Genomic DNA, 18,188 nt, shown 5'->3' with positions numbered 1-18,188 from the left:
TGGTGAATCGTCTATTAGTCTCTACTTTTGCCTTCTGCAATGTAAGGCCATAACATACCACCTGTTCAGCCCACCTTGACTCAGACAGGAATCGGCCGTGGGGGGGGGGGGGGGGGGGGGGGGGAACAAGGCAAGACATATAAGGAGGTAACAGAGTTAAACCTATGCTTGCGGAACAGCAGTGTTACTAAGAGAACACCATGCCACTAATTAGTCTGGCCCTAAACATGCCAAATATGCACCACTTGGGGAAAAAAGAAGGAACCTTAAATCAGTACTCCCCTATCTAGAACCCAATGAGAAGAAAGTTAGAAACAACTCTGCTCTAAGCCACCAAACCCTTGCCACAGAGCTGACTCTCCCATATCAAAAAACCCAGTGCAGGCAGACACAAGGACAGCAAGAGAAGCAGCAAGTGATTCTAAGGCTCTCCATCTGCCCGGCGGATCTAGTACTACCAAGAATGTGGCCAAAGAGGAAACAGACTGAGCAGTGGAAGGGCGTGGAAGAAACAACAAAGGTGCTGAGGCCCCATTAACTACCAAGCCAACATGGCCACATACTCCACAAACCCTGAATTACTGCTGAATGGGGAGCCAGCACCTGAGAGAGAAAAAGATGCAGTGATACAGTAAAAAGAAAAGAAGAAGTTCCAACCAGGAAAAGAGATTCTGCCATGCACTCAAACGTGAGGAGATTAAGATGCAATACAGAAACTGACTCAGAGGAGCAGAACTGTTATTACTTTGTATGTAAGACCAGGAAACCTGTGTCAAATGGAAAAAAACTGAACCACCATGTCTTGCTTCACTCACAAATGCCTGACTCACAGAATGGTACTGGAACCTCAATTATCTGCAGCATTGATAGCAAGTGAAGGGGGGGGGGTGGCCCCACCGAGTCTCACCCAGCTCCCAGTATGCCTTTAGGATCATTTCAAAGGTGAGCTAAACATTATTAGCCCGAGAACCTCCTGGTCTACTGACACCCAGCTACTATCTTGGACGGGAGCTGATTAAAAGCACCAAAGAAGAGCTGACCGTCAACCATCCGCTTGGAAACAGAAAATACTGAACATTCCATAGCTGCACATTACCATTAAAGAGGCAGATCACAAAGAACTACTTTCTGTTCCATCTTCACCAGCTGGTCAGCGAACATGACTATCCCAATGGTCTGGCCTGGTCCGGTATGGACACGAAGGAAAGAAAATGTGTTTATCCAAATAGAACCAACCCCAGACCTTAGCTCATGCATGGCTCTAGAAGTCTTTGACCAACTGGCAAAAAACATCCCCCAGGAGCCTTTGGGACTCATTTTCAAAGCACTTAGCCTTCCAAAGTTCCATAGGTTTCTATGAAACTTTGGAAGGCTAAGTGCTTTGAAAATATGCCTCTGTGATCTAGTTTCTCTTATGTCCTTTACCAATTTCTTGAAATCCATCCCAAAAAGCAACTTGCCTCTGAAGTGGAATTTACTTGTGTGCCTTAGAAGTCAAATCCACTGCCCAACTGCTTGTCATAGCCATTTCATCACCATCAGTGCAGCCACTGATCTTATGAGGTCATACAGAATATCCTCAAGGAAGGCTGCCCCTGGTTCCAACCAGGCTATTTCAGAATCTCCAATAATTGCTATTTCAGAATCTCCAATAATTGCTGTGCTTATTATTTACAAAGTTCTTGATATACTCCACTAGATGAGGGGACACATAAAGCAGTTTACAATTTAAATTAGAAAAGGAAAAGAATACCATTGATCAAAAATGAGATAAAGTTGAGGAAGGGGAAAAAAAATATACCACATAGCCAAGAGGAGTTCACTATGGAAAAGAGCAGAAGAGTCGGGGTTCATGGCACAAGGACCCAAAAGCCTGCTGGAAAACATAAGGTTTACGGCTGCCTTTAAACCTAAGTAGGAGGGCTCCTTACATAAGTCATGTGGCAACAAATTCCATAGGAAGGGGAAGATAAAAAAATAAAAATAAAAAACGCGTTGCGTGTCCCTCAAAGGCAGGCTTGGGCTTCATATCTTCCACAGATCACCACTAGTATTCTAACTGCAGTAAAAGAAAATATCTGCAGAGATGAAAGATCAATGTCTTCCTGGAGACAACAGAGCATCACCATAACTCTACTCCCTTTCAAAATGGCTTCAAGGACTCCCACTCTGAGATGATGATTTCTGAGTGCCTTGTGAAGAGGGGAAGGATCTGGCTGGTTGGTGAAAGCCTTCCAAAATTGGATCTCTAACACCTCTTCACAAAGGGATTCTCCCATCTTCAAGGAGGACATGACCAGAGAAATTAACTGCCTCAATTCTTCTTTGCAGAATAGACATATGACTGAAGATTCAGCAGTCTCTTCTGTTGAAAGCTCACCCTCCTCTGGGAAGAGACTTTCAAGTGAGGTAGCCCCTCATCAACATCTCCTTCCCATTGCACCTCAAATGTGGATGCAAGATGGGCCTATGGGGCCCCATCGAAGGTTCTCCAGTCATTTTCAGTCCCTTTGTTTCCTTAATGGAGTTCTAAGCAACCCCTAGACTGGTCAGGGAGAGCCTCCCCTTCAAGAAGACATTCTCAAAGGTGGTAGGGCCTTTTGGAAAGAAGGCCAGGGAGAGCCTCCCCCTCAACAAGACATTCTCAAAGGTAGTAGGGCCTTTTGGAATGCAAAAAGCTACTTCCTGATAAAAATGAGACCCCCCCCCCCCAAAAAAAAAAAGAGACCCTCCAGGCTCTCTGTAGCTGGAAACCACAGGCAAGGGTTTCCTCAAAGTATCTTCCAGTTGCTGCACTACCTGTTTATCTGTGGGAGACCCACAGTCTGAAGACAAAATGGCCACAGATTTTACCGGCGTGAAGGCTGTGATTGCAACAGGAGCTACAGCCTTTGATACTGCAGGGACCACAACTGGGATCGGAGATGAGTGCTCCGGCACCACTACCTCTGAAGCTGGGTCTCTGTCACAAGTGGGACAAAAGAAGCTGTCTGTGCTACTTAAGCACCACTTTCACATGCCATGCATTTCCTACCTCAGTCAGATTTACACAGGTACCCCATCAACAATATCAAGCTTCCCCAGAAAAATCCTCCCCCCCCCATGCTCTTGGATTCCCTCAGTGCTGCTCTGACTGGGCTGGTTTCCTTTTCTCTCCCCATCCCAGCCCCAAAAACTTTATCTGCAGAGAGCTTGACGGCCAATAAAAATTAGCAGAAAAAAATAGACTACTACTACTGCAAAAAAAAAAAAAAAAAAACACTTGTGACCTATAACAATTTGGATTTCTTGCTGTCCAAATGTTATAGATACTCTCATCTGAGATCAGTGTAGACTAATGGAAATGTTAGTGTCTCCTGTGCACCTTAAACACCAGCCTATCTTATTTCCACACTCAATCTCCAACCCCAGTTTTCACAGGGCTCTAGTGACAAACAGTTTGGGTCAACTATGTTACATGACATCATCAAAATGTTACCAAAAGCAGGGACATAAAATATTTAAAATGGTTAAAGGTTTAACCGATTACTATTAAGTCTTATTGTTTAATGTTTTCATGTTGATTTTAGAAGGCTTTCACCAAAGGAGCATAAAATCACCAAAGCCCTCAGTTGAGCCAACATATGAAAGTGGGGAAAATGTCAACACAGAGCTTTGAGGGAAAGAAGTGAGGACAACTACTGCCATAGTCATTTATTCACCTTCCTTTGAAAGAAGGGCCAATCAGTAATAACTATTCAGGAAACAGAGATTGATCCCCTAGTCTTGAATGGGGACTGGTCCTTTCATTTATTCAATTCCCTTAAAAAAAAAACATGAAGAATTTGTTCTTAATTCTTTTTCCTCAGAAGCTCTGGGTTGACAATTTTCCCCCCGTTTGTAAGGAAACATTAATAAACTGTGTTGATTTTATTATTATTTGTTTGGTCCCAGTTCTTTGGATAAGCCTGGTTTTCTTTTCCCACTTCTTTTATCTCTACCCCCGTTTGTAATGCCAGTTGACAATAAGGAATCTTGGAGCCTCCAATTCCAGTACAGTGATTGAGCTCACTTGGAGAAATCTTAAATGTTTACAGTGAACCGGCATTTTGAATTGTAAAAGTTATCAATAGAAATCAAACAAAATAAAACATGGAAAAGAAAATAAGATGATACCTTTTTTATTGGACAGAAAAAAAAAGGTATCATCTTATTTTCTTTTCCTTGTTTTATTTTGTTTTATTTCTATTGATAACCTTAAGAGTGGACTAACACGGCTACCACACTCCTCTACTTAAGATGAATTGTAAAAGAAATCTAGAGTGCTTGACAAATGTATAATTTATGAAACAGATTATAAACGTGATGGTTAAACAACTAATCATCAATTTTAATCAAGAGTACCTTTTAAAATATTTACATATCTTGTTTCTCACAGTTCCCTCTAACAAAATCACCTACATTTTGCAAAGATTTCAGAGAACTCTTATGTTTGACTATTCCATTACAGTCAAACTCATGACTAATCTTTCTGTCAGTCTCCCCACATGAACTTACATACATTTCTCAACATTGAAACATTAGTCTAAGTTTATCAATAGAGTACCAGTCCATACAGTCAAGACAGAAGATATCAAACTTCAGAATAAACAAAACCTCTGGATAGAATAATTGGCCATTTTATACCATAATGTGGATGTTAATAATAATAATAATAATGTGGATGCAGCTATGTTGGTCCCATAACAGACGCAAAAATAACAGTGCCCACATTACATAAAGTATAGCACTGTAAGTATTGCCATACTGGGCCAGACCAAAGGTCCATCAAGCCCAGCATCCTGTTTCCAACACTCGTATGTCAAACAGACTGTAAAACTAATTCCATTCGTCTGCATCTTGCTTTGTATTGAAAGGACCATCTGTATAGCATCAAGCCTTTGCTCTTTCATAACAAGCTGATCCTGCTGCTTAACCTTTCATGTCGTCATAATGCTCTCTTTGCAGCATCACATTCACTGCCATGGAAACAGGTTGAAGTCACAAGCAAGCTGACAATTATGACTATAGAAGAGTGTAAGCAACATAAAGCAGTTAATCAGTAAGGAAAAGAACCATTCTGCTTCCCTACAGATGGAAGACATCTGCCCACTGAGTTCAACATTCTTCAAGACACCTCAACAATTGTTTGTGGTCATCTGGAGGGAGCCAAAACCCTGTAGAAATTCAGATAATCATATCTCCCAAATTAAAAACAAAACAAAACACATATTCTTCCTAGGACAATATTATGTCCCATATTGAATTCTCTTCTCTGTGTGTCCTATTTTATACCTATGGGCCACATGGTACTTAGCGCATGCTAAGCTTTAGTAAAAGAGCCCCTCTGTTATCTGGGGTTGCTCCTGCGGCAGCAGTTTCCAACTGAGGACCCAGCAGTGGTACAGAGGCTAGCAAGCAAAGGGGGCCTGTATAATGAGAGTAGTCCCTCTGAGAAAGGAAAGGGTGAAGAAACCTACATAGTAGATGATGACATATAAAGACCTGTTTAGTCCACCCAGTCTGCCCAACAAGATACAAACTCATAAGATATGAAGTGATACTACTACATATGCATACTTTACCTTGATTTGTCATTGCCATTTTTAGGGCACAGAACGTAGAAGTCTGCCCAGCCCTGGCATTGTTCTCCAACTTCTGAAGCTGTCATCAAAGCCCCACTCCAGCCCATCTAAACCTATCCAGCCATGATCAAGGCACAAACCATAGAAGTCTGCCCAGCACTGACTTTGCTTCCATGCCTTCTATACAGGATTGCTTTATATTTATCCCACACATTTTTAAATTCTGTTACCATTTTCATCACTTCCCGCGGGAGGGCATTCCAGGTATCCACCACCTTCTCCGTGAAAAAGTACTTCCTGATATTATTCATGAGTTGGCCTCCCTGCAACCTCAACTCATGTCCTCTACCACCTTCCCGTCTTCTCGATTTCCAAATCACTAAAATTATCCCAGAACTAGGATTAGAATTTAAGCATCAAAATCACACAACATCCAGCAATAGCACATACCACTGGAAATTCATCCACACTAATCCTGAAAATGTTTGTCATACTCCACAGAATGTAGCATACTCCACAATATAATCAATCATTTTCTCTAAAAACTTAAAACTTCTTTCCTTCACTTCTCGGTAGATAATTCTCTCTTCTCTCTATAGTTCTCAATACGAAAAATGTTAACTGGCTGCCCCCTGAGATTGTCTAAGGTGCAGATCAAACCCTCGCTTCTGAGAATTGTTTTTACTGAGAGCACAAATTCTGCTCTGGCTCAACTCATTTTCTTTTAAGCTTACAGCAAAGCAGATCTCAAACACAGTATGACAGATTGCAAGAGATTATTTGTTCAATAAAGACATTCAACTGTATTTTAAGTAAAACCACACTGTCGCTTTGAATTCTAACACGTTTTCAATCATCTTCTCAACAATAAGCCACTTCCCCAGTGTACAATAGTCTGCTGATTCAAAGAGATGCTCTGCATAAAGAAGCTGCTGAGGTTAACAGCTCATTCAAGTAATCTGATGTGACGCTGCATTTCCAAGTGTCTATGGCACATGCCCCAAGACCTATGTTCTCAATTTTTATTCCCACCCCACAATTTATTACAAGAACAAAACCAGGAGAAAATAAGTGGGAAAGTGGTTCATTATTTCACTGGGTACACATTTTATATTAGTGGACCAGTAGAAAGATTATAAGGCATATTAAGATGGCTCTGTTCTCTCTCTTTTCTCAGACCCCATGCTCACTCTCGCCTTTTTCCAGACCCTATTGTTCACTCTCACCCCTTTTTTCCCCAGCCCACATTGTTCAGCATTCCCACTGTGAGAAATATGTAGATACCTGAAAAAAAGGCCTGTTTCTGACACAAATGAAACGGGCGCTAGCAAGGTTTTCCTCGGAGTGTGTGCGTGTTTTACAGAGTGTGTATGAGAGTGAGTGTGCGACAGAGAGAGTGAATGTGTGAGTGTGTGTGACAGAGAGATAGTGAATGTGTGAGTGTGTGCGACAGAGAGAGTGAGACTGTGTGCGAGAGTGTGTGTGAATGAGAGTGTGTGCCAGGGGCCCCCCGCTCCCTCCCTCCCTCCCAGTTTCAGGGTCCGCTCGCCCCCCCTCCAAGTTCCAGGGTCGTTTCCCCCCCTCTCCCTCCCAGTTTCAGGGTCACCCCCCTCCCTCCCTCCCAGTTTCAGGGTCCGCCTGGCCCCCCTCCCAGTTCCAGGGTCCGCCCTCCCTCCCACCCACCCAGTTCCAGGGTCGTTGCCCCCCCTCTCTCCCGCCGTCCCAGTTCCAGGGTAGATGGACCCCCTCTCCCCCCCCCCAGCCACCCTGTAATGTTTAAGTGAAAAATTAGGGCGCTGTGTGTGTGACAATGAGAGTGTGTGCCAGGGTCCCCCTCCCTCCCAGTTCCTGGGTCCACCCACCCCACTTCCCAGTTCCAGGGTCCGTCCTCCCTCCCTCCCAGTTTCAGGGTCCACCTGGCCCCCCTCCAAGTTCCAGGGTCCACGCTCCCTCCCACCCACCCAGTTCCAGGGTCGTTGCCCTCCCTCTCTCCCTCCCTCCCAGTTCCAGGGTAGTTGCCCCCTCTTCCCCCCCCCCTCCAGCCACCCTGCGATGTTTAAGTGAAAAATTAGGGAGCTGTGTAGTGGAGGAGTGGAGTGGAGGAGTGGCCTAGTGGTTAGGGTGGTGGACTTTGGTCCTGGGGAACTAAGGAACTGAGTTCGATTCCTGGCACAGGCAGCTCCTTGTGACTCTGGGCAAGTCACTTAACCCTCCATTGCCCGCCGCATAGAGCCTGCCATGAGTGGGAAAGCGCGGGGTACAAATGTAACAAAAAATAAAATAATAAAACGCACCTGCAACTTGTGAAGCTGACTCCATGGCTTCACGGAAGTGAAAGGTTAATAAGGTTCGTCAGATTCGTCAGTCTGTCACCATCTCTCTCGGCCCCGCCCTCGCGCCTCTGATAGGTCCACCGCCCTCGACGTCAAAACATGATGACGTTGAGGGTGGCGGACCTATCAGAGGCACGAGGGCGGGGCAGAGAGATGGTTACAGAGCGATGAACCTTACGATCCTTATGAACCCTTCACTTCAGTGAAGCCACGGAGTCAGCTTCAGAACGTTGAAGGTGCCTTTTATTATAGTAGAGACTAGTAAAAAAGGCCCGTTTCTGACACAAATGAAACGGGCGCTAGCAAGGTTTTCCTCGGAGTGTGTATGTTTGAGAGAGTGTGTGTGAGAGTGACTGTGTGTGAGAGACAGAGTGACTGTGCGAGTGTGTGTGTGTGAGAGAGAGAGAGAGAGAGTCTACGTGCGAGTGTGTGTGTGAGAATGAGTGTGTGCAAGTGCATATGTGAGTGTGAGAGAGAGTGTTTCACACAGATACAGTGTGTGCGAGAGAGAGTGTATGTGAGACACAGACTCTCTGTGAGTGTATGAAACCAAGAGTGTGTGATTGACTGTGTGACACAGAGAGTGAATGTGATACAGTGTGAGACAGACTGTGTGAGAGACAGTGTGTGAGAGTGAGAGAAAGACATTGTGAGAGAGAGAGAGAGTGTGTGAGACAGAGTGTGTGTGTGTAACAGAGATACCTTCCCCCCCCTCTCTGGTGTCAGGCCCCCCTCCCTCTCTCTCTCTCTCTGGTGTCCGAGCATTACTGTGCAGGACGCTGAGCTCTGGCTGTGCTTCAAGGAACTGACCAATCCTATTTAATAGAATGCACCTCCAACATTCTGAAGCTGAGAAACCTTGTGTGGTTGGTCACTTCTGCTTGTGACGAACCCGGAAGTACGTGATGTCAACTCAGGAGATGGATACAGAGAGCAGGAATGCCTCAGCCATGCAGTCAGCTTCAGAATGTTGGAGGTGTGTTTTATTATAAAGGATTGCTTTTTCACTTAACAAAAATGCAAAGGTAACATACATAGTTTATGTCCCCTTTAGAAAGGAAATCTTTGGGGATAAATGGTGTAACTATACTTGTGTGAGTGCCTGTGTGCTAATCTTGCAGGCCCTTCCTAATAAGGACCACCACATTAATACATACATTAATGTAACATTTTTAAATATTTTAGGTTGCTTAAAGTACTAACAGAATATATTGGCAAAAGGGTGTTGCTAGCTAACAAGCAATGTGAAAAGCAAGATAAACTATAGCCAGTAAGGGGGGGGGGGGGGGAGGAATGAAGCCTACCACACCTGAAACTGCTGATGCAAAAATTTATGTGAGTCTTCAGGACACTGAGGTCTGAAGGCTGAGATAAGAGAATGTAAGCCAAGCATAAGTGCTACCCATGAGTGGACATATGCAAGGTAACACCCGAAATAGAAACTCTATAGCTATGGAAAATTTACAGTTTTCAGAAAAGGGGACAGCAATGAGGGGTGGAGGTGGACATACGATGCTAGAACTAATGTAAATAGGTTATAGATATGAAATCAATATCCAATCAAGAATTTAGGAGCAGAAACCTATGTTACAAGTGAAAGAAAAATAAGCTGTAAGTATTAAGGGAGGTGTGTGCCTGCTTGCTATAAGAGACACCCATTCTTGCAAGATTGTATTTTGAAATAAAATTAATTAAAACTTGCTTCACCAATTTGTTTTTGAAGTTCTTTCTTTGTACAGGTTATCTAGAACCTATTTTTAACACCACCATTCACAGTCCTAAATGCCACATTTTCTGACACACTCCAGCCTACTCCTTTTTGGCTATCATTGCTCTCAACCACTTTCAGCCATGCAGTACCACGATATTTGTGATTGTTGCCAATCACTGCATGAATAGGATAGGTAACTGTGTGGCTCCAACTTTCTGAGATGCAAACAAAACCGAAAATTGGCAGCATAACACTTCCACATGATATGCTGCTCTTCCTTCTCCTAGCTAAAACAGTCAGAGGATGCAAGAGTTAGAACTCAGGCCATGACCAGTAATTCAAAAACACTGTTTTCAACTGTCTAAAATTTATGAGAATAAACCTACAATTGAATAAAATGATAATGAAAGGCCCTAAAAACATGCCTTGTGTGTGTTGTAGGGAATAAGGACAGCGATATTGTGATATCTACATGTTGGGCTGCTTGCAGCAATGCAAATACACACATATTAATCACTTTTAAGTGTCACAGAAAATGATACAACCTGAAGGCTATATGATGTGTCAGTTGGTTTCAAAATGAAACTTCTGAAGCCGCTTTCATGCCAAAAAAAAAGCTTTACAAACTTGGAAATTCTTAAATAAAAGGTAAAGAAACACCATTGGGGGCTGGGAAGGAGGAAAAACATGTTGATGGTACTTCCACTTCAATTTTCCTCTTGAAATCCTGACCTTCAAATAAATGTTGGGGGCCATTTTGACACAGATAGTAGCAGCATACCTGGGGCTCACATTTATTTGCTACATTTGTACCCCACATTTTCCCACCTATTTGCAGGCTCAATGTGGCTTACATTATATTGCAAAAGATATAGTTATGAACAGAGTAAGTGATTTGTTCTAAATTAACATATTACTATGTAAGAATTAAGGAACATATGTCAGTGGAATAATTTACATAACAGATAATGAAAAAGAAAAAAATATGATAATATGGCTAATATCAGTTTAGGTAGGTGGTTGGTTTAGATATAGAATAATCAAGTTCTAAGGAGGATTCTTATTGTAAGTTTTTTCAAACAAATGTGTTTTCAGTAATTTCCTGAAGTTTGTTAAGTTACGTGTTAAGTTACTTGTCATTTCTGATGATAGGATGAAAATCAGGCTCCTTGGAACTACTGGAGTGCAATCAAACAAAGTGATTTTCAATTAAAGCTGAAACAGAGCTTCTGATGTAATAATACATATTGATTTTAAGTCACTTGGCATTTTCTACCACACTCCATTAGCCCTACAAGGACTTTGAACACACCAAAGATGTCAGAGAAATGATGAGCATCAGAGATATGCTGAGACTGTTTCAGAAAAGTACCCAACAGGTATTTGAAAAAACAGGACTTTTAGAAGGGGAATAAGGAAGCAAAGGAAGCCCTGAACAAAAATTCCTGGCTCCTAAAGTTTTTTTTTTGGTTGGCACCCGTTTGCTAAGTATTTGTACACTTATATAATGTATATAAGTATATATAATGAGAAAACATCTATTTGACTTCTATTTTTATTTTCATCTTCCTAACTGCTAAAACTGTATATACAGTGGAAGAAATAAGTATTTGATCCCTTGCTGATTTTGTAAGTTTGCCCACTGACAAAGACATGAGCAGCCCATAATTGAAGGGTAGGTTATTGGTAACAGTGAGAGATAGCACATCACAAATTAAATCCGGAAAATCACATTGTGGAAAGTATATGAATTTATTTGCATTCTGCAGAGGGAAATAAGTATTTGATCCCCCACCAACCAGTAAGAGATCTGGCCCCTACAGACCAGGTAGATGCTCCAAATCAACTCGTTACCTGCATGACAGACAGCTGTCGGCAATGGTCACCTGTATGAAAGACACCTGTCCACAGACTCAGTGAATCAGTCAGACTCTAACCTCTACAAAATGGCCAAGAGCAAGGAGCTGTCTAAGGATGTCAGGGACAAGATCATACACCTGCACAAGGCTGGAATGGGCTACAAAACCATCAGTAAGACGCTGGGCGAGAAGGAGACAACTGTTGGTGCCATAGTAAGAAAATGGAAGAAGTACAAAATGACTGTCAATCGACAAAGATCTGGGGCTCCACGCAAAATCTCACCTCGTGGGGTATCCTTGATCATGAGGAAGGTTAGAAATCAGCCTACAACTACAAGGAGGGAACTTGTCAATGATCTCAAGGCAGCTGGGACCACTGTCACCACGAAAACCATTGGTAACACATTACGACATAACGGATTGCAATCCTGCAGTGCCCGCAAGGTCCCCCTGCTCCGGAAGGCACATGTGACGGCCCGTCTGAAGTTTGCCAGTGAACACCTGGATGATGCCGAGAGTGATTGGGAGAAGGTGCTGTGGTCAGATGAGACAAAAATTGAGCTCTTTGGCATGAACTCAACTCGCCGTGTTTGGAGGAAGAGAAATGCTGCCTATGACCCAAAGAACACCGTCCCCACTGTCAAGCATGGAGGTGGAAATGTTATGTTTTGGGGGTGTTTCTCTGCTAAGGGCACAGGACTACTTCACCGCATCAATGGGAGAATGGATGGGGCCATGTACCGTACAATTCTGAGTGACAACCTCCTTCCCTCCGCCAGGGCCTTAAAAATGGGTCGTGGCTGGGTCTTCCAGCACGACAATGACCCAAAACATACAGCCAAGGCAACAAAGGAGTGGCTCAGGAAGAAGCACATTAGGGTCATGGAGTGGCCTAGCCAGTCACCAGACCTTAATCCCATTGAAAACTTATGGAGGGAGCTGAAGCTGCGAGTTGCCAAGCGACAGCCCAGAACTCTTAATGATTTAGAGATGATCTGCAAAGAGGAGTGGACCAAAATTCCTCCTGACATGTGTGCAAACCTCATCATCAACTACAGAAGACGTCTGACCGCTGTGCTTGCCAACAAGGGTTTTGCCACCAAGTATTAGGTCTTGTTTGCCAGAGGGATTAAATACTTATTTCCCTCTGCAGAATGCAAATAAATTCATATACTTTCCACAATGTGATTTTCCGGATTTAATTTGTGATGTGCTATCTCTCACTGTTACCAATAACCTACCCTTCAATTATGGGCTGCTCATGTCTTTGTCAGTGGGCAAACTTACAAAATCAGCAAGGGATCAAATACTTATTTCCTCCACTGTACACAGTCAATGCCTCTCAATTCCTGCACAGTTTTTATCCCAATATCATTAGACACCTTACCTTGCATTCTCTGTGAGAAAACGGTGTTATGCTGCTTCAGCATTTACTCTGTCAGAACTCATGAAAAGTTATTCTAAAGCCTCTTTTCCACTAAAAAATGCAAACATTACTGAACTACGCTGTTTTTCTGAGAGCCAGTAACTCCAAAAACCATGCTGAATTTTCTAACTTTGGTTATACCCCACAAGTGGATCAAATCTGTGTGCTTGAGGTTAAGAATGCTCTTACCTTGCCACAGGCTCTGCAGTGATGCCTTCTTTTGGTGAATGTAAATTTGGCTTCACATTTCATGCAGTTTGATGCTTGGGAGTCTGGAACCCACACTGGAGGCACCTCCCCCAGAGTAGTAAACGGCTTTCTGTTGGAAATCCCAAACTGACCTATACAGAGGTCATTATCAGGATTATCTGGAGATATTCCAAGGCACAGACTATCAGAGACCCCAACCTGATACTCTTCTGAAAGCTCCCCATTTGTAACAACAGATGGGCTATGTAACTTCTCATCATGTAACCTATCAGCCAACAAGTTGTCTTCCAGTTTTGCCTTGCAAAAGGCATCATTTTTATTTTTAAGGTTGGATCCACTGTTCTGAGATCCAAGATCATTGTGCAATTGCTCCGACAATGGCCTTGGGATTTGCAATTTAAGATTCGAAGGTTGTTTGGGCCGTGCACCACCAAAAGGAACACTGAGGGCTTGCAGATTGGCTATCGTGTGCGATATCTGCCCTTGCACAGCTGGCCCCTGATTGCACAGATTATGCAAATAACTTTTCTTTGTTTGGTCACCATTGCTGTTTAGAAGTTCATTCGCTTCTATGGCCTCAGTTCCTCTCTGCTGTTCATAAACATTGGTATAGCACTCTGATTTGCTCTCCTCTATTTCCTTCTCTTCAGTTACTGAATCTTCCTTTGATGGTAAAGTCTTTGGGATATGAGCAACCACTGGATTTTGCATTCCATAGGAATCACAACCATTAGACAGAATGTTTGGAGCTGGTACGCCCGCGACCCCAGGCAAGGTGCCAACTACTAGCTCTTCTGTACAAGTCCCTTTCAAGTCTACACCTGCTTCTATCACATTTCCCTCAGAATCAGTGTCGGTGCAAAGTTTCCTGCTATTTACCAGTGTGAATCTTCCATTCTCTTCCTGTTTTTGTTTATTAGCCATCTGACCGAGATTCAGTAGCTCCCCGTTCATCGTTTTCTGAGGTTCTATCACCTCCATTAATCCGGTTGTCCCACTCACATTTCCATCCTCAGTAACATCACTTTGACAAGCACCAGGTTTTTCCACGTCAGTGTGTTCTGAAAAGCACTGGCTGGCGTCACCACTGCCAGACACAGCAGATGGACTTCTCTCAGGAAGCAGAGATACCCTGGCTTGCCACGACTCTCCCTCTGTAGATTCCCCACACATCAAGCTTGCACTGCTTGAATGAGGCACATGGTTTTTAGTTTCAAGGTCTGCTTTACTACTACAATCTCCAACTGATGAACAGCCATCTTGCATTTTAGCAGCATCAATAACTATCCACTGAGCTAAGGAAACAGCAGTAGCCTCTTCAACTATAGATTTGGATGACTGACTATTTTTTCTTTCTGTAAAATTATGCTTTAATGGAGAGGTGGAACATGTCCTGGTTACACTGTCAGCTAGAGCATTAGTTAAACAATCAGCAGAGCCTTCCTCAACATATGATGGATTTAACTGTAGTTCTCTGGATTCTGTGTTCTTATGTTTCAGAATAGACCTATTTACACTAATACTCAATTCATCATTTGGTCTATCTTCATTATCCAGTGTAGTACTAACAGAATCCACCAGGGACCGACTATTAGAATTATTACAGTCCGGTAAATCCCCACACGGTAACGTCCCAGGGTCACAGTTATGCATGACAGCTACAACAAGAACGTTTTTTTCTTCTGGAAAGCAAGTTACATTTCCACAAATTTTCTCTCCCACCTCAAAAGTGTTATTACAAGGAGCATAGTCTCTACTGCTTTTGTTGCTTAACTGATCATTTGACACAGTCTCATCACCAGTCCACAAGGCAGGGGTCTCTGGCTTTATATGCCAGTCTTTATCATTGGTACAGGAATCCCCTTCTCCAGTCGCCATGGTAAAAGTAGAAGCCAGGGAGAAAGGTTTGAGGACTCCATGTTCTGCCTTATTAGGCATCTTGGCTTCATTCATGTTGGCTAAGGCTGGATTGCATGACAGCCAAAGAGAGGGAGGGTCTAGAATATGACTCCATTTGGGATCCGATAGCCTGGATGTTTCGGTCTCATCTGGAAAATAAATGATTAAATGATGAGCAGTGAAGAAAATCTGTCAGAGCTATATTTTAACAAAACTATACAATGCTACCACAACCCCAAAATAAACCTGTTTAAGAACAGCAAACATTCCCCTTCTTTCAGATGGATCTTGTCTGCAGTTGAAAGGGAACAGATTACAAAATTAAATTGTGGAAACCAGAACACAGACATATTTGGGGACTGCTCAAAGTTTCCTCCGTTTTGGGGAAACTTATTGAAGAAACCACAGAACAAAGATATTAGGTTTAGCTAACCCACAATACCTCTCAGGTCTTGTGAAGAATGAACACAAAACAGGCTAAGTGTTAATAGTAGCAGCAAAAAGTATAAACAAAGTGATTGGACAAAATTATGCTAAAGAGCTTCACAAGACTTGACAGGAAAATGCTCAGATACATGCTATATTGTGAAATGTGGACACATTTGAGAATAGCTAGTAAACTTGGGAACTCAGAACTGGATGCAAGAGGAAGTGGTATATGTGATGGAGAGCAGCATAATAGTAACAAACAAAACCACTGTTTTTCTTTTTCCCTGAAGCTAATATGGTATCTTAGAATACAAAGGACGATACACTTACTGCTTACTTATAAGTGATATACAACAAGACGTGCACAGTGTCACTATGACACTTGCATTTGTTTGCTTCTTTTACTGTGTGGATAATTAACACAAAAAAAACAATTAAAAGAAAAACATCAAATTATAAAAAATTAAGACTACAAAATAAAAATATGAAATACAATTTTTTATTTGAATAGTCTCACATTCTGTTAAAGATTAGAACCCTGAAACCAGTGAACTACATTAATGGTTGCAATAAACAAGAACCTTCTTTAGTCAAAGCTTTCTCCCAGAAAAGGATGTCTCTGGGGGGAGGGGGGATCAGTCTCTGCACTCCCAACCTTAAACACATTTATGTGCAAGAAATTTCAGCTGTAAATGTTAGTTATTAGCAAATACCTGCACACACTGCGCCTTGCAAGGAGAAAGATTTGTATTCTGATTATAAAAAAGGGGAGTGGTTAATAAACCCATAATCCCAAGCACAATCAAGGAAAGCAAAACATTAACATTTGCCCACAATAACTATAAAACTGAATTTTTGTATTTGCTTGCTTATACTTTTAAATGAATCCTAGAAAAGCTTACAGTTAAGGAGAAATTAGGTCTTACCTTATCATTTTCTTTCCATAGTCCTTCCCACTATTCCAGAACCTGTGGGACAGTTGTAGCCATCAACCAACAGGTGGGGGTAGAAAACTGAAAACTGATACTGGACATCTCTCTTGGCATTCAATCCAACTCCTCAGTATTTACATAGACAAGAAGAAGGAGAAGCTCAGAATAAACACAACCTTAAACAACTCACTAACCTAACATTAACCAGACGAGCAAACAGGTGTGGACCTCTCTCATCTCTGGAGAACTTGTACAGAAGAGTGAGACATGCAGGAAGCATCATGTAAAGTGACAGTCGTTACTTGACCCATTACTTCGCACCGACTAAACATCTCAGAAACCTCGGATTGGTCTCTGGAATAGTGGGAAGGCCAACAGGAAAGAAGATTATCAGGTAAGATCTAATTTCTCTTCCCATTACTTAGCTTCCCACTATTCCAGAACCTGTGGGATGTTCAAAAGCAATTCCTACAGTAGATAGAATCCTGTGGGCTTGGAAGCCATGAGGCCAAGCTTCTGTTTATCAAAAAGCTGAGTCAGTCTATCCAATTTGTGAAACTCATTTATGATTTCCAGGTGTCTAACGAGGACTCTACATACATCGAGAATAACAGCAACTAAATATTAACATAACATAAGGCATATATTAGATCAGCCTAGCATATAACTAGAAATCTTAAGGGACTTTAGTTTACAGATTCCCACTCCATTAGCAACTTAATTAAGGTAATAAATGGTAATAAATCAAAACATAGAAAAGAAAATAAGATGATACCCTTTTAAGCTACTTAGTTTCCCCCAGTTGTTTCACCAAGTTACTGAAATCTTCTCCAAATAGCCATTTGCCCCGAAAAGGCAGTTTAAATAGATGTGGACTCGCTGCATCAGCTGCCCAATGCCACAACAAACGTTGCTGACGTGTCATGATAGCCAAAGAAATACTTCGGGCCATAACCCATAACATGTCATAAACAGCATCCATCAAGTAAGCCAAGCCCATTTCCAGCTGGGCACTATGGCCCCATGTTGTACTGCCAACTGCTGATGCCACTTCAGGCATGCTTCTTGCCACGAATGAGCTGCACACTGTCACTTGAAGGCCCAAAGAAGCCACTTAAAGGCTTGTTTCAGTGAACCTTTTCTAGCATCCTATCCTGTAGGTCTTTAAGGGCCATGCCTTCTTCCACTGGCAAGGTGCTCTTCTTAGTCACTGACATAATCAGGAGCCCACCCTGGGAAGCTGCAATTTATATTTCTCCTCTGGAACAAAGGGGTAGAGGCAAGCTATGGCTCCTCCCACTCTCAGCCCCACATACTGTGAGACCCATTCTGCTGTAATCAGGTCCTGAATGTCTGGTTGCACCGGGAAGCCCTTAGAAGGACCTCTAACCCCCACCCTCATGAACAACAAAGATGAAACTCCTGATGCTGAAACAGATGACTCCTCAATGAAAAGCACCACCAGTGCCTCAGAAATAGCGCATTGAGCGCCTCCTTATGAAACAACCTCTGTACTTTTGGATAAGGAGGGGGCTTTCCCCCCTCTAACAGCTCCTTCATTAATGACTCCTCTGAACAGATCAAGGTCACATCAGATAAAGAAGGAGAAGCAGAGACAGCCTCATCTGCCTGCTCCTGGAAATCTAAAAAAGATCTCTTAGGAGCCAGAGGGGACCTGGGGTGATAAACTGAAGAACCTTGCAGCAGCTTTGACCTGATGTAAGAGCAATATAAACTCTGGAGAAAACAAAGATCCCAATACAGCTGAATGCTCTGTCGGGCCCTA

At 42.6% G+C, this 18,188-nt stretch overlaps 1 protein-coding gene across 3 annotated transcripts in view; it reads right to left on the bottom strand.

The window, feature by feature from the left end:
- The window catches only part of ZFYVE9 (zinc finger FYVE-type containing 9), a 170,941-nt gene that overhangs the window by 98,361 nt on the left and 54,392 nt on the right, over window positions 1–18,188 (bottom strand). For all 3 annotated transcript variants that reach the window (XM_030206156.1, XM_030206155.1, XM_030206157.1), the window contains exon 3: window positions 13,122–15,190. In XM_030206156.1, the coding sequence (XP_030062016.1) occupies window positions 13,122–15,190 (2,069 nt within the window). The remainder of the gene's footprint in view (window positions 1–13,121; window positions 15,191–18,188) is intronic.

The sequence above is a fragment of the Microcaecilia unicolor genome, chromosome 6 (assembly GCF_901765095.1).
Source record: "Microcaecilia unicolor chromosome 6, aMicUni1.1, whole genome shotgun sequence".
Taxonomy (NCBI): Eukaryota; Metazoa; Chordata; class Amphibia; order Gymnophiona; family Siphonopidae; genus Microcaecilia; species Microcaecilia unicolor.
The sequence above is the reverse complement of the archived record's forward strand: the minus strand, read 5'-3'. Positions and strand labels throughout refer to the sequence as shown.